This window comes from Cyclopterus lumpus, chromosome 4 (genome assembly GCF_009769545.1).
Source record: "Cyclopterus lumpus isolate fCycLum1 chromosome 4, fCycLum1.pri, whole genome shotgun sequence".
NCBI lineage: Eukaryota > Metazoa > Chordata > Actinopteri > Perciformes > Cyclopteridae > Cyclopterus > Cyclopterus lumpus.
Genome location: NC_046969.1, coordinates 4,669,230 through 4,686,760, shown reverse-complemented (window position 1 = coordinate 4,686,760; position 17,531 = coordinate 4,669,230). Strand labels below are relative to the sequence as shown.

The 17,531-nt window shown below is 41.1% G+C and overlaps 1 protein-coding gene across 3 annotated transcripts; it reads left to right on the top strand.

Moving 5' to 3' along the window:
* The first annotated feature begins 915 nt into the window (after positions 1-915).
* On the top strand, positions 916-17,367 carry sass6 (SAS-6 centriolar assembly protein). Of its 3 annotated transcripts, none has more exons than XM_034530682.1 (16): positions 916-1,155; positions 4,783-4,843; positions 5,019-5,098; positions 5,189-5,293; positions 5,604-5,772; positions 5,979-6,056; positions 11,003-11,122; positions 13,008-13,199; positions 13,352-13,546; positions 14,834-14,923; positions 15,181-15,360; positions 15,843-15,924; positions 16,412-16,509; positions 16,584-16,630; positions 16,797-16,888; positions 17,007-17,367. In XM_034530682.1, exons 1-16 carry the CDS (start codon positions 1,094-1,096, stop codon positions 17,057-17,059), a joined length of 1,704 nt encoding a protein of 567 aa, XP_034386573.1. In that variant the 5' UTR covers positions 916-1,093; the 3' UTR covers positions 17,060-17,367. The 3 variants fall into 3 exon arrangements, with proteins under 3 accessions (XP_034386573.1, XP_034386574.1, XP_034386575.1); XM_034530683.1 differs by having other exon boundaries at positions 932-1,155; positions 15,268-15,360; XM_034530684.1 differs by lacking the exon at positions 14,834-14,923 and having other exon boundaries at positions 932-1,155; positions 15,268-15,360.
* Positions 17,368-17,531: the final 164 nt, after the last annotated feature.

The window sequence follows — 17,531 nt, the reverse complement described above, 5'->3', positions numbered from 1 at the left end:
TAAATATACAAATACGCCGAAGACACAACAGTTGATGATAACGTAAAGTGTTTATTTGAATAAATAAATAAAATAAATAAATAGTTAACTTTATGGAGTGTGGCAGTCAGTAACATCAGTAATGTCAACGTGAATGTGTGTAATGGAGTGTAGGTGTTGTCAGCGAAACCAAAGGAAGCCTGAACCAAAATAACCGGCAGCAACAGTCTGGGATCACTCCACATAGGCCGGAGAGAAAACCCGCCTTGAGCAATGCCAGAGCTCACAGCTTTATGCCCTCCCTATTCCCGGAACAGGTGCTCTGCATCAGGTAATCTGCTCTCTAGGGCCACTTAAAGTTAAAGTTTAAGTTAAAGTTCAAAGCCCAGATAAAGTTTAGAATAATGTTATCAATATATTGGGAAAAAAAGGTTACAGAACTACAGAAATGTGGGGAATACATTCATTTGTATAGACCTGCCAGGTAGTGATAGGGGAAGGTTGCTCCATCTAAGAAGGTCATGATTCATATTTTCGTGGCGACTGCTGACTGAATTGTACGTTATTTAATAGTATAAATAGAGCAATTTGAGCTACGTGTTCTCTTGCTATTCTCAACAGCTGCCGTAACTACGACAACAACAGACGCATTCGGCCGAAAGTCGCCAGTTAACAGGGCCGCCTGTTATACCGTAACACCGGCAATCTCAAACACATCAATGGTTTCAGGTGAATATTTTATTTAACACATGAAATGTATCTTTCTTACATTCTTACATTTAAAATGTCTTCTTTTTACACCCAAACAAACGTCAGCCTGTGGATTTCCCCTGCTGGGACTATCACTTGTTGCTGTTAAATACAATCCTATCCGGTTCCACTCCCAGCCACTAGGTGGCGGTGAGGGGTTTTATGTTCGCCAATCAAATAAACGTCAAAAAGAAAAAGAGCATTTACTTTCCGTTTCCAGGGCGTTTCAGTTGGCGGCTGAAAGGCGCCAAATCAAAAATCCTGAAGGAATAACAATTCCAAAGTGAAGGATCCGTAGGAAGGAAGGCCTCTCAGAACTAACGAGCCAGTTTACCACGCCAGTGAAAGACTGGTTCGATTCAACATGGAGGAACTCTTCAGCAAAGGGTTACAAGTGTCCATGAGGTGCAGGGACTGCGAGGAGAGGTGAGACTACGGACATTGACCCAAGAGCACCATCCGTTTGACCTAAACCTAGCTCACGTGAAGGTAGCGCTATTTGACCTAAACCTAGCTCACGTGACCAAACGTGAGCAGTAAGATCTTTCTCTTGAGGTTATGTTGGTATCAAAAGATGAATATAACGTTACAAAGGTAGCGTTGTTTGACCTAAACCTATCTCACGTGACCTAACGTTAGAGCGGCAGAGCAGTCAGATATTTCTCCTGAGGTTATGTTGGTATCAAAAGATGAATATACAAAGTTAACTAACCTAGCTACTAGGTGTACGTTAACCTGTCATTTGACTGTGTGGTAGTGTCACGCTAACAATAATAATGACCCACCTTATGTTGCCACACTAACTAACTCGCCCATCATTCTACAAATATAATCTGTTTGGTGTGTACGATTTGTACAGCATTTGTCCATTCATGTTTCAACAGTTGTCACAATTCTTGAATTGGGAAGTATATATATACACACACACATGCATATACACATGCATACATTGGTATGAAAAAGTTTGGGCACCCCTGATTATTTTCAAGATTTTCTTTTATGTATCATTGGTTGTTCGGAACAGCAATTTCAATTAAATATATCATATAGCAGACAAACAGTGATATTTAAGAAGTGAAATTTAAGTTTATAGGATTTACAGAAAGTGTGCAATAATTACTTAAACAAAAGTAGGCAGGTGCATAAATTTGGGCAGCCCAACAGAAAAATGACATCAATATTTAGTAGAGCCTCCTTTTGCAGAAATAACAGCCTCCAAACGCTTCCAATGAGGGTGTGGATTCTGGTTGAAGGTATTTTTGACCATTCTTCTTTTCAAAACCTCTCCAGTTCAGTCCGGTTTGATGGTTTCCGAGCATGGACAGCCCGCTTTAAAACAGACCACAGATTTTCAATGATATTCAGGTCTGGGGACTGAGATGGCCATTCCAGAACATTGTACTTGTTCCTCTGCATGAATGCTTTGGTAGAATTTGAGCGGTGTTTAGGGTCGTTGTCTTGTTGAAGTATCCAGCCCCGGCGCAACTTCAACTTTGTCACTGATTTTTGAACATTGTTCGCAAGAATCTGCTCATACTGACTGGAATCCATGCGACCTTCAACTTTAACAAGATTGCCAGTACCTGCACTGGCCACACAGCCCCACAGCATGATGGAACCACCACCAAATGTAACTGTAGGTACAAACACTGTAGTGTTTGTCTTGGAATGCTGTGTTCTTCTTCCGCCATGCATACCGCCCCTTGTTATGTCCAAATAACAACATTTTAGTTTCATCAGTCCACAGCACCTTATTCCAAAATGAAGCTGGCTTGTCCAAATGTGCTTTAGCATACCTCAAGCGACTTTTTGTGGCATGGGCGCAGAAAAGGCTTCTGCCGCATTACTCTCCCATACAGCATCTCCTTGTGCAAAGTGCGCTGAATAGTTGAACGATGCAGTGTGACACCATCTGCAGCAAGATCATGTTGTAGGTCTTTGGAGCTGGTCTGTGGGTTGAGTTTGACTGTTCTCACCATCCTTCGCCTCTGCTTATCTGAGATTTTTCTTGGCCTGCCACTACGGACCTTAACTAGAACTGTGCCTGTGGTCTTCCATTTCCTCACTATGTTCCTCACAGTGGAAACTGACAGCTGAAATCTCTGAGCTAGCTTTTTGTATCCTTCCCCTAAACCATGATGTTGAACAATCTTTGTTGTCAGGTCATTTGACAGTTGTTTTGAGGCTCCCATGTTGCCAGTCTTCAGAGAAGATGTAAAGAGGAGAACAACTTGCAACTGGCCACTTTAAATACCCTTTCTCATGATTGGCTTCACCTGTGTATGTAGGTCAAGGGTCAATGAGCTTACCAAACAAATTTGGTGTTCCAATAATTAGTGCTAAAGGTATTCAAATCAATAAAACAACAAGGGTGCCCAAATTTATGCACCTGCCTACTTGTGTTTAAGTAATTATTGCACACTTTCTGTAAATCCTATAAACTTAATTTCACTTCTTAAATATCACTGTTTGTCTGTTATATGATATATTTAATTGAAATTGCTGTTCCGAACAACGAAAACATAACATGTACATAAGTATTCACAGCCTTTGTCATGACACTCAAAATTTAGCTTAGGTGCATCCTGTTTCCACTGATCATCCTTGAGATGTTTCTACAACTTGATTGGAGTCCACTTGTGCTAAATTCAGTTGATTGGACATGATTTAGAAAAGAACACACCTGTCTATATAAGGTACCACAGTTGACAGTGCATATCAGAGCATAAACCAAGCCATGACGTCCAAGGAATTATCTGTAGACTTCTGAGACAGAATTGTATTGAGGCACAGATCTGGTGAAGGGTACAGAAAAATTTCTGCAGCATTGAAAGTCCCAATGAGCACAGTGGCCTCCATCATCCGGAAATGGAAGAAGTTTGGAACCACCAGGACTCTTCCTAGAGTTGGACGCCCAGCCAGACTGAGCGATCGGGGGAGAAGGGCCTTGGTCAGGGAGTTGACCAGGAACCCGATGGTCACTCTGACAGAGCTCCAGTGTTCAATGAAGAGAGGAGAACCTTCCAGAAGGACAACCATCTCTGCACCACTCCACAAATCAGGCCTGTTTGGTAGAGTGGCCAGACGGAGGCTACTCCTCAGTAAAAAGCACATGACAGCTCGCCTGGAGTTTGCAAAAAGGCACCTGAAGGACTCTCAGACCATGAGAAACAAAATTCTCTGGTCTGATGAAACAAAGATTGAACTCTTTGGCCTGAATGCCAAGCGTCATGTCTGGAGGAAACCAGGCACTGCTCATCACCTGGCCAATACCATCCCTACAGTGAAGCATGGTGGTGGCAGCATCATGCTGTGGGGATGTTTTTCAGCAGGAGGAACTGGGAGACTAGTCAGGGTTGAGGGAAAGATGAATGCAGCAATGTACAGAGACATCCTGGATGAAAACATGCTCCAGAGCGCTCTGGACCTCAGACTGGGGCGATGGTTCATCTTCCAACAGGACAACGACCCGAAGCACACAGCCAAGATAACAAAGGAGTGGCTTCGGAACACCTCTGTGAATGTCCTTGAGTGGCCCAGCCAGAGCCCTGACTTGAACCCGATTGAACATCTCCGGAGAGATCTGAAAATGGCTGTGCACCGATGCTCCCCATCCAACCTGATGGAACTTGAGAGGTTCTGCAAAGAAGAATGGGAGAAACTGCCCAGAAATAGGTGTGCCAAGCTTGTGGAATTATACCCAAGAAGACTTGAGGCTGTAATTGCTGCCAAAGGTGCTTCAACAAAGTATTGACCAAATGGTGTGAATACTTATGTACATGTTATGTTTTCGTTCTTTATTTTTAATAAATTTGCAAAAAACAGTTTTCATTTGTCATTATGGGTTGTTGTGTGTAGAATGTTGAGGAAAATAATGAATTTAATCCATTTTGGAATAAGGCTGTAACATAACAAAATATGGAAAAAGTGAAGCGCTGTGAATACTTTCCGGATGCACTGTATATGTACCGCATTGGGAGACCCAGAACATGCTGGAGAGATTGTTTGATTTATATGAATTAGTTTATAAGTTTTAACTTCTTCATTTTACAGGAAAGCCAACATCTGTGTCACCATTGAGCTTCAGTTGACAAACAGTCCGGTACACAAAAGGGTGAGTATGAGTTCTGTACAACAATATAAATAGTCGCATCTGTAGTTTTTGAGTAGTCTGCTACACTTTGAATCCTAAACCTATTCCTTCCACTTCAGTTCCCAGTGTAACTTGTGATATGCCAACAGCTTTCTTCCTGCTAACTTAACCTCCAGTGGTTTTTGTTTTGTGTTAGGATCTTCTAGTGAGACTAACTGATGATACTGATCCATATTTTCTCTTCAACCTCTCTATATCAGAAGAAGATTTCCAAAGGTAAGTACTAGTAGAACTCTAAAAATGACAATGCTCAGTGTTTGAACTCAGGATGTCATGAACACATTTCTTCTTTTGTTGTTTGTGTAGCTTGAAAGTCCAACAGAGGTTGCTGATAGACTTTGCATCATTTCCTCAGAAGTTTATTGACCTGCTTAATCTGTGTTATTCTGAGCAAGAGTCAGACAATCCAAGGTAGGAAGAACACCACAACACACTGTTCTACTAAACATACCGAGCTTCACATTATGTAAGGATTTGGTCCAAATCCTTATTTAATTCCATTGCAATTAATTTTCTTTTACATAAATATTGTGAGATATAGAGAGTCTATTTAGATAACACTTCAGTAATATGTAACCAATCTTGACATGTATGTGGTTGCTTTTATCAGTTGATGAAGTTGTATCTGTTGGATGGACAACATAGTCGATTTGTATACGCTGTAGTCCTGTAATAAAACAACAGAATCTACATGGCTGTTTTATTTTGAACTTTTCCACAGGTTTCTCCTGCACTTGTCCAGCCAGTCTCTCGTGCTTGAAGGCCCTGCCAACTTCAGTGTTGTGGAGACAAATGCATTCAAACACCTGAACCACTTGTCTTTACAGCTTGTTCACGGCTCTGATAAAGAGATTAAAGACTATCTGGCAGTGTGTCTCTCCTCTCTCAAGGTGGGCTCATTTACCAGAATACTGTAGAACTCAAGTGAGGTTTATGTCTGTTCATAACCGTTATGCAAACCTTCACATCGATATGTTTTTAAAGTAATATATATATATAATATAAATAATGTACTAGTTTGAGTGGAATTCTCCATAATGTTTTTCACGTAAACCAAGCCCTTTGTTTGTTCAGACATGTTTTCTCAATGTTTCAGGCAGAGAAGCAGGTCCTAGAGACGAAGCTTCAGAAGACTGACGAGGATCTGTCCAGGCAGCTGAGTTATGCCCAACAGGTTTGACTTTCATCTACTCATTCATACATTCACCTAGAAACTCTAATCAAACTTCAAAAGTGCCACATCTTTCACATCCAACTTTCACATCCTATTCAAACTTTTCTAAATATTCAACATTATTTTGAAGTTTCATCAAAATAGCAATCAATTAGAAAAAAACGTCAAACATGCTTACGAAACAGAAACGGCGACTTTGTCATCCTGTTAAACTCCCAGCATGTGTCCTCCCTCATAAATTAAGCAATAGATGGATCTTTGAGGTGAGCCTCAGCCTCATCTCTGGGAAATGATCACTCAGCCAGGAGTCACTTGGCATCACCATTGCAAACTTTTGTTGCAGGGTGCAGCTTATTGGTACATTCTAACATAAACAGCCCTCAAATAATTTGTAAGTCTTATCTACTTATACATACTGTAAGCAAATATGACCCACCTTTCTTACATTATGGATTCAATTTAACTTAATGCCAGCATTCCGGTTTAGCATTAGCTTTTTAACATACAGCATTTCCATTTCTTCTGAAATAGCCTTTGCCAGTTTGACTTTGTGTTTTATAGGCCAGTGTGTTTGAGAGAGTCGTGCCAATCACTTGAAGCATTGCTGTAAACATGTCAGAAGTTACAAACCCTCACGCTTTATGTCCGCCAAAAGACCAATAAATCAGCAGTGAGGGAGCATTTTGGATAAGGACACTTCCCAGGGAGCATGTGCACTGTGGATTATTAACATTTTAACCATCGGTGTGTGTGTGAAAGTGTTACTGTCCATCATCATTGGCTCATATTAAATAGAAATATGCGATCTGGAGATCGGCCGTAATGCGTTCTAGTTACTGGTCCTGATAATGATGACTAAGAAATCTATGTCAAAATTGTCAGGAGAGTTAGTAACAATGTTATAAAGTAGGGAGCAGATCCATCCTAGTTAGGTTACATTGTGGTGCATTCAGTAAAAAAATTGTTTTGGATGAAGGGAATTATAACGTTCAATTCGTTCAATATGAAACGTTCAATATGTCAGCCTAAATGAATCAATTCCTCTAAGTCATTAATTCAATTTAGTTTATTTTATATAGCCCAATATCACAAATTACGAATTTGCCTCAGAGGGCTTTACAATCTGTACACATACGACATCCCTGTCCCAGGACCTCACATCGGATAAGGAAAAACTCCCAAGAAATAGAAAAGGAAACCTTTCACAGGGAAGAAACCTTCAGGAGAGCAACAGAGGAGGGTCCCTCTCCATCAGACAAGAGGAGTGGCCTTGGAAACGGCTGTATGCCCTGGTGTATATTTGGATAGCTTTTCTCCCATTAACCTAGACCAATTGTCCTCAATGGTTTCTACTTCTAAACCGTCTACCTGTCTCTTAGACCCCATCCCAACGAGGCTGCTTAAAGACGTGTTGCCTTTAATTGGCACCTCTGCTGGATATTGTTAATGTGTCTTTGCTAACAGGCCATGTACCACATTCCTTCAAAGTAGCTGTAATTAAACCTCTCCTGAAAAAGCCCACTCTTAATCCAGAGGTGTTGGCTAACTACAGACCAATCTCTAACCTTCCCTTCCTCTCTAAGATCCTTGAGAAAGTAGTCGCAAATCAGTTGTGCGACTTCCTACATCAGAATAGTTTATTTGAGGAGTTTCAGTCAGGATTTAGAAAACACCACAGCACAGAGACAGCACTGGTGAAAATTACAAATGACCTCCTAATTGCATCAGATAAAGGACTCATCTCCGTACTGGTATTATTAGACCTTAGTGCTGCGTTCGACACCATTGATCATGACATCCTATTACAGAGACTGGATCAGTCGATTGGCATTTCAGGTACCGCACTAAGTTGGTTTAAATCCTATTTATCAGATCGATCTCAATTTGTATTTGTAAACGATGAAGCCTCAATGACCACCAACGTTAATCACGGAGTTCCACAAGGTTCTGTGCTTGGACCAATTTTATTTACCTTTATATATGCTTCCTTTGGGCAATATTATCAGGAAACACTGCATAAACTTTCATTGCTATGCAGACGATACTCAATTATATCTATCGATCAAACCAGAGGAGACCAACCAGCTCGCTAAAATTCAAGAATGTCTTAAAGACATAAAAACATGGATGACCTGCAACTTCCTGATGTTAAACTCAGACAAAACTGAAGTTATTTTACTATGCCCAGAACACCTCAGAGATCAATTATCTGGTGATGTGGTTTCTGTAGATGGCATTGCCCTTGCATCCAACACCACTTGTAAAGAATCTCTGCGTTATCTTTGATCGGGACTTGTCCTTTAAATCAGGCACATCTTGTCTCAAAAAGATGCCGAAAAGCTGGTTCACGCGTTTGTTACTTCCAGACTAGATTATTGCAATTCCTTATTATCACGCTGCTCTAATAAGTTTCTTAAGTCCCTCCAGTTATTCAAGAATGCTGCAGCTCGTGTACTCACAAAAACTAACGAGATCACATTACTCCTGTATTAGCTGCTCTGCACTGGCTCCCTGTAAAATCAAGAATCTCATTTAAAATGCTTCTCCTCACCTACAAAGCCTTAATTGGTGATGCACCATCATATCTTAAGGAACTTGTAGTACCATATTGCCCCACTAGAGAGCTGCGCTCACTAAATGCAGGGCTACTCGTGGTTCCTACAGTCTTCAAAATTAGGATGGGAGCCAGACCCTTCATTTATCAAGCTCCTCTTTTATTGAACCAGCTTCCACTTTCAGTCCGGGAGGCAGACACAGTCCTCACATTTAAGAGTAGACTTAAGACTTTCCTCTTTAATAGTGCTTATAGTTAGGGCTGAATCAGGTTTGCCCTGGTCGAGCCCCTAGATATACTGCTATAGGCTTATAGGCTGCTGGGGATAGGATACACTGAGCACCTATCTCCTCTTCTCTCTCTCCTTATGGATGAATTTACATCTCCCCATTGCACCTTACTATCTCTGCTTCCTCCCCCGAGTCTTTGCGACTTCACGTCTCGTAGGGTCCATCGGACCTGGCTGTGTCCGATGCCTGGTGAGCCGGCCTCCTGCCTTGGCGCTGCTGATTCACCATGGCCATGGCCCCTACTGATGCGCCCCCCCCGCCCTTCTCTACCTCCTGTTTTCATGGACTGTGGAGGTCCATTCATATTCATGTAATGTGTTTATGTAACTCTGTAATGCTGTTCATTCTGTACATATTACATATATTGCATCTGTCCATCCGGGGAGAGGGATCCTCCTCTGTTGCTCTCCTGAAGGTTTCTTCCCTTTTTTTCCCCTGTGAATCGTATGTGTACAGATTGTAAAGCCCTCTGAGGCTAATTTGTGATATTGGGCTATACAAAATAAACTAAATTGAATTAATGACTTAGAGGAATTGATTCATTTAGGCTGACATATTCTTCATTACTCAGCCAGGTTTCAGTAAGACAAAATAAATCAATGCAATTGTCTGATATTTAATAATTTACTAATACAGATCTAATATTTAGGAGTCCACATTTAATTCTCCTGTTTTGTTTTATGAGATTATTTTGCATGACTCCTTCTGGTTACTTTTTAATTAATTGAAGTGGCCGTGGGACAGACGGTCGCTATAGACTTGTGGGTGGGTTACACGTGTTCAAATGTAATCTTGTAAAATATCATTTTGGTATGAAACGTGAATAAATCATTTTGTTTGAAGGAGATGTTTTCACAATAATATAATATAGATATTAGAGATGAATTATGAGCTGTTTAACTTCCTAACACTGGCTTTAAGCATCTTATAATACAAAATTAAAATGACTGATTTTTCAATAGAAATACAATCTTTTATTTCCTAATCATGTTAGGTTTCATGCAAATCACCACAATAGATGACTTAATCATAGTAAAAGGAAACGGTTGATGATGATACATATTTTAGGCCTAATAGAAATTCTGGTTATGGCCTGCTGCCACCGAGATCCAATAAGAGGAAGAAAATGGATGGATTGATCGCCAATTATTTGTTTTACAAATTGTTAATGTGTCACAAATTGTGTGTTACTGTTACAGCCCCTTCTCGGTCTAGGGGATAAGTGGACGAACACATTGCAGTCAAAGAATATGTGAAAAGAGGTCAAAAGTAGGAGTAACTGTTTCAAATAAGATTTATCATGCGGTTAACACAAAAGTGGGAAAGGTTGGGATAGTTGTGGTTGTGCCAAACAAATAGAAATCTAGATAACAAAACTAGGCCTGGCTAACTACCTCTAGGGAAGAAACAAACAATGGCTTCACTTGTTCTAACAAAGTTCTATCAAAACAATAGAGGGAGCACGAACCATTAATCTAATGTGTCTAGACACAAAGTACCTACGTGAGTGCACAAATGTACAGGGTATGAATGCGTGCTCTTTTTGACATATGCACCTTGTGTGCTGCATCCCATACAAAAAGCAAATAGCAAAACAGCTGCATGCAGCACAGTGAGTGTTAAAGGGCTCGAACTGCTCCCCAGAGTCTAAAACCAGGAACCATAAGAGGGCTCAGACCTCCCAGTCAATGGCTCATTTTTGTCCACACTTCCTGTTCGATAATGGAGCCATGTTTGCGGTCTAGTCTTCTGGCACAGTCTCGGAAATGTAAGTTGGATGTGCGTTTTGTTTCTTTTCAACAGTATTTCACTTCTCAGGACTATTGTCGTAACGACGATACAAAACACATTGTGTACATATAAACAACGTTTTGTGAAACATGAACAATACCTGTGGCTCAGGGGGTAGAGAGTCGTCCAATCGTCACAGGGTTGGCCTGTCCAGGAGTCCTTGGACCAGACACTGACCCCTGTGGCCAGCTTATGAGTGAATGAGATGCCCAATGTGAAGCATTTTGTCTATTTCGGTAGAACAAGGTAAAGTATTGTCCCTCCATGGGAGTGAACCGCTTTCATTCATAACTCATATATTTATCTCACAGACGCTGTCTGAGAAGACCAAAGAGTTGGACAAACTGCGTTCAGAGTGGACAAGTCAGACCAGCTCTCTGTCCAGCCGTCATGGTCAGGAGTTACAATCCGAGAGGGAGAAGGCTGTAGAGGTAAGACTCATCTGCACAAACCATGTTTCTTATGCATCAGTATTAGAGGATTTAGGAATATTGTTATTGACCGATCTTCAGTAAAAATATGCAATTTGGAGATCAGCACTAGTTTTCCATCTGCCAATCCCATATAATGTTACTGATGTTGTTTTGAAAAACAAATGTGTTGAAATTGGCAGGACTAGTAACGTTAGCAACAGATATCAGGAACCCTAACCCTACAGTTCCAATGAGTTAAATTGAGGATCTACCTTCACGCTGCCACCTGGTCCCCATCAGGACTATTTAACTTTCACACATCGTAGGCACAGCTACGGGATCAAACCACTGATCCTCTGATTGAAGGATGACCCTGCTCTACCACTAAGCCACAGTCCCCATGATGTGTTCTAATGTAATCAAGGAAAATATAGTTTCAGTGAGAAACTTTAATACATCCCATTGTTTGAAGGAGATGTTTTCACACTGAACAACTGTGGCTCAGTGGAAAGTGGGTTTTATTACCTGTAGTAAAGGGTTACATTTTTTTAGGAGCATGAAATCCAATACCCTTTTCATATCACCTGTTTAAACAGTGTTGCATAACATCTTTGTGAAAGAACACAGTATATTTTTTATTACCACAAGATCAATAATTAAGCTCTTTATTCATAGACTGACAGAAAAATACATTGGGTACACATAACTCAAAAAGTAGCAACTGAACTGTTCAGATCATGGGCTCCATTAGTAGAGGGTTGTAGTCGTATCCGATGCTAATGGTGCTCTCCGTCAGTGGTGGTTTCTCATCGTCTGCTGGATTCAGATAAAAACTCCAGGACCAGGCCTCAGATCATGTAAAACATGATTCTGTCATGTCATATCAAGGAAAAGTTAGTTTACTATGGCAACAGCTACAATCGAACTGAGTGTAACTGGTGTTGAGTAAATGAAAAGATTGTAAACTCACAAGTGCTCCAGGCCAATGAGACCAGCCACGACTTTGTGAAGTGGTGTGAGGAGTCCTATCTTCAATTATACATATCTGGGACAAATATTGACCTAAAACTGAACTTTGAAGCAAACTGTGAAGCCGTGTGCAGAAAAAGGAACCAGTGTTAGTTTTGTTTGAGGAAACCGTTCTATTTCATATTTCCACATTGACAAAACCATGATGACCTTACTTTATCGTGCTTTTATTTAATCAATTTGATCTTTTTCTTTGGTGTCGTGGTTTGGAGGTCTGTCTTTGAAGAACAAATGCTCTGCATCAGATTGTGAAATGGTCTAGCAGGCTTATTGCTGAGCCCAGAGTCCCTGAACTCAGCTTCTCCCTTTTAGACGGAGGTCTTTAGAACCACGGTGTAGAACAAAGCGGTATAAAAACAGCTTCTCTCTTCTAGACGGAGGTATTTAGAACCACGGTGTAGAACATAATAGTAATAAAACTGCTTCTTTTAGCTGGTGTCTCTTTCAAGGGAGCTTCCCGGTACCACCGGTCTCAGCAAGTTAGTGCCTGATGCTAGCTAAACAGAGCTAAAGTTAAAAAAACAAGAAAATGCAATACAGTTTGAACATCTGTTCGATCCCAGGCTAAACTAGCTCATGTCGATGTGTCCTTGGGCAAGACACTTCACCCCAAATGTCTCCCGTAGATGTGTCTACGGTGTAGGAATGTTGTGTGAATGTTAGATACCCCTGTGGGCAGTTTACACCTTAGTGTATGAATGTTAGTTACTGCTGATGGGCAGGTGGCACCATAGCTCCTCCCATCAGCATGTTAGTTACTCCAATATTTTATTTTGCTAATCATTTGAACTGTGTTTTTATGCAGATGACCACTGGGTGTATATATGTATGTATATCTCTATCTCTATCTAAGAGAGGTGTGGTGTGTCTTTAGTCACAGAGCAGACTTCAGCAGCAGATGGAGCTGCTCCGTCAGGAGCTGGAGAGTTCTCATAAGAGGAGCAGCCAGCAGCTCCACAGCAGACTAACAGAGCTTGAGGCCTCCTGCAGAGAGCTGACCGAGAGGAAGTACAAAAACGAGTCTGTCATCAGAGACCTGAAAACTAAGCTTGTGGGTGCAGAAGAGGTAAGTGCTGTTAACAGTTAATCTTTTAACAAAGAGCAGCAACACTGGATTGTGGGGAGGTTCTGTGTGGTAGGTATTCTGTTATTTTGTCCACCTCTGTCGAGGATGCAGATTATTTAAAAAAAAGATTGTTTCTGCTGTTATGTGTGTAGGAGTGCCAGCGGTCCAAGCAGCAGATCCTGTCTCTCAGGAGGGAGAACGGCTCTCTGGACACTGAGGTCCATGACAAGGAGCGTTTGGTTAGCCAGCTGCAGATGAGAGGGGCTGTTCTGGAACAGGAGATCAAAGATAAGGATCAGCTCATGCAGCGCTCAAAAGAGGTGCTGGAAGCTACTCAGCAGCAGAAGGTAAAAGGGACTTTAGCTGTGTTGTTGTTTTGATCACCTGAACAGACATAACTTAAGTAACTCAATATCACATAGAGACACAGTTTGGGTTCAAAGTTATTTTCTGGAGGCCAAGTTTATCCCATTGTGTGATTTAGGCTGTATTTATTCCAAATCAGGCATTGCAGCAAGTAGGCTGTGGGAGTGTCACTTAAATGTCCCTTTTGACCTGAATAGCCTATTGATGTCCTGTCATGTAATTGCTTTACTTTAATTTACTTCTAAGTCACAGATTTCTTTGTCAACACATTATACATGGGAATAGATGGAACTATATCATATCATATATCAAACTGTCACAATTTTTGTGTTCAGGGTTTTTATGGGGTTCCTGAAATCCTAAACCCCTTTACACTATACGATAACTAGAGGGCGTAGCATCAGTGAATAATCAGTGCGCAACCATGTCTAATATAGAAAATAAGACAATATGCTGGAACTCACGTTGACCTGTGACCACAGACATAGAAGAGAACACTGCTCAGTTTTTCACTATTTGAAACTATTTCATCCACTTGGAGATTTTCTATGGCTGTATTTGGTCCAATCGTTTATTTTCATTGCAACATACTTAGCTCTTCATATTTAGCTCTCTTCAGCTTCTTTTTGGATGATCATTTTGTATATCATTGTGTAACAAGTGTGAGTCTCAACCAGGCACACACGATCTTTGGCAAGTAATCAACTTTATTAGTTCCAGTTTCAGTTTCAGTTCCGCTTCCGAATGCTCCGTCAGCATCTGCTCCCCGCTCTTCCTCCCGTTCTCCAGCTACTCCTGCTCTTATATGGAAGAGACACACTAACATCCAATTGACCCCAGCTGAGGCTGATTACACTTCATGGCACCGTTCCCTGAACCACACCCCGCTCCATCCCCTCTGCAGCTGAGCCTAACCACACCCCTCTGCCACACATTGTTTTTCTTAAAGGTATAACATGTCGTATTTTCCGAAATAATCCCTCTTCATCATTGTGGGTGACTGGCTCAGCCCTAACTATAAGCATAAGGAAAGTCTTAAGTCTACTCTTAAATGAGGTGATTGTCTGCCTCCTGGACTGAAATTTGAAGCTGGTTCCATAAAAGAGGAGCTTGATAACTGAAGGCTCTGGCTCCTATCCTAATTTTGAAGACTCTAGGGACCACGAGTAGCCATGCATTTAGTGAGCACAGCTCTCTAGTGGGGCAATATGGTACTACAAGCTCCTTACGATATAGATAGATTAACCTCTAGGTTTTTTATTTTCTAGGAATTAATGGAAGAAAATGCTGAAAGTAAAGAACTTCAGATCAAAAACCTTGAGGCGACAGTGAAATCCCTGTCTGAGGAGCTGATAAAGGTTTGTTGTGGTTTAATCCCACAAGTGAGGACATAAAGAGATAACTGTTACCCGTCAGTATCCCTCTTACTGTGTCCATACAACTGGCTTTGTGGCCTCTTGTCAGAGATTTCGTTAATGCATCACATTCTAAAGAAAGATTGCTGTTATTTATCTTAACCAAATTGATATAAATGGGATGGAGAAAATAACATAAGCTTATGTTCCGATTCTGCCCATTCCAGTGCATGACTTCCTTTTCCTCCTTCTGAATCCAGGCTAACGGTATAATTAAGAAGTTGCAGGGAGAGTTTCGAGGCCTTGTTGGAAAAATCAAAGTGAAAAACACTGTGACTGTGTCACAGGAGAAGCTCCTCCAAGACACATCAGGAAAACTTGAGGGTGTTGAAAAGGATTTGCAGAGCACTCGGCAGCAGCTGGTCACCAGAGATGAGCAGGTACGTCCTCGTTCTTCATCTTCACAAGCTCAACTATTCAATTCAATGCAGTTTATTTTGTATAGCCCAGAATTACAAATCACAAGGGCTTTACAATCTGTACACATACGACATCGCTGAAATTTGACCTCACATCGGATCAGGAAAAACTCCCCAAAAATAGAAAAAACCCTTTCAGGGGAAAGAAAGTGAAGAAACCTTCAGGAGAGCAACAGAGGAGGATCCCTCTCCCCGGATGGACAGAAGCAATAGATGTTATGTGTACAGATGAACAGCATAGTTTAATATAGTTTCATGGCGGTGCCCCCTGTCTTTGTATTTATTTTAAATACAAACATGCAACATGTCTTCTTGTCCTGCACGGCTGGTTGAGGCACCAAACCAGCATTACCCAGGGAGCATCAGTTTGCAGGCCAGTTGGCTTAGTGTGCATATTTACAGGAAATAAGCGGTTTGATATGAACTGTATTTGTGTGTTACAGGTTTTAAAACTGAAGGAGCAGTATGAGACAACGATACAAAAGCTAAATGAAAGCAGAGAGGTGTTGAAGACTAATGAGAATGGTGAGGAAGCTTGTCTCACTTAGGGGGAGGAGCCAGTCGTCCTTCAACTACAAGGTCGGCGGGTTCAATCCCCAGCTCTGTCCTCATCTTGTGTTCTTGTGAGCTCACAGCTCATTAATGTGATGATAAGAATAATGTTTTAAACTGACTGACCTTAGAGGACCCATCCGTTATTCCCTCAGTGTGTAAAGATCAGACATGTTGCAAGACACATGGAATAATTAGTGTTTACACACATGTCCGTCCACGGATGTGTGCTGCACTTTAGAACGATCAATACTTGACCATTTCCATACCTGAGAGTATTTTTTGTTTGTTACTTAATTCATCAGTAGGAAGACGTACCAGTTTTAAAGATCCGTCACACCAGTGAACTACAGTGCTTCAATACTTGACATTAGACCTCCCTCTGATGATACTTTAAAGATCAAAGGACCCTGTCGCTGATTTGGCACGCTCATGTTCTGTGCTATTGTTCTTTTACTAGTTATAAATTGGCTGAACAAGCAGCTGAATGAAAAGCAGCTCTCCAGAAAGTCTCCTGAACCTTCGGACAGGCCTTCCATTCTATCCACAGGACTGAAGGTACTGTGTAGTTCACATGAGCAGTACCGCTTCACTTTAAGTACAGAAACACACCTGATTGCTGCTTCCCTCAGGCAGCGACAAGTGATCAGCAGTCAGTGCAGCAAGCCATCAAACACACGTGAGTATATTCTTTCTTTCCACAATGTACACTGCAATACAGACTGTACACATTCTTATTCAAGCTTTAAAGGAGGGGTGAGTTTCAAAGTCTGCTCTGTTTGTTGTGGAATTTAGTTCAACCTTTGGGAAGCAACTCCTTTTTTTCCTGTTGTTCTCGTCCTCAGTGGAGACTCTGCAGGTCTAGATTCTAAGTACTTTGAGAGGAGAGATGATAACATGCCTGTCTATGGTCTGTCATCTAATGTGCTTCACAAAGGTAAACCGCTCATCACAATGACATGGTGTCTTTCAGCAGTAGCAGTGTAACCCCCCACCCCAATGCTACTTTGCAAGTATTTTGATTGACAGGTACCTTTTCTCATTGTTCTTGGTAGAGTTCCCTCCACGAACAAAGTCCTCCGTAGCTTCTGCTTACTTCTCTGCATGAAGAGGAAGACATCAACTCCAGCTGGAAGTGAACCCATCACAGGCTCCTCTACCAATCTGTTGCTGTGTGAGATGTTTTCAGTAGATTCTGTTTTAATGTGTGTGCTGATGGTTCTATCTTCTGATGTGTGGACACAGGAAATGCTGTTACGCCTTTCTGAATGGTGGATTCCAGTGATCATGGAGAATGTAGGCTTTAAATTGAAATGTACTATTTTTCCTAAAACAGTATATGAAGTTTGCCACCTTTTTGTGTTAATATTGTGTTTTGTTTGCTGTTGTATTAAATAAAAAGTGTTTCCATCTTTATTGCGGCTCACAGGAATTCTAGCGTATCTAATGCTTTAAAATCTACATTTAATTTATTTCATCAAATATTGAATGTGTTAAATAACATTGATTCTTTTCAGTATTTGTCAAGTTTGTTATAGCTATATTATCATCTTATGCCAGAATTTGGGACTCATTTTTAG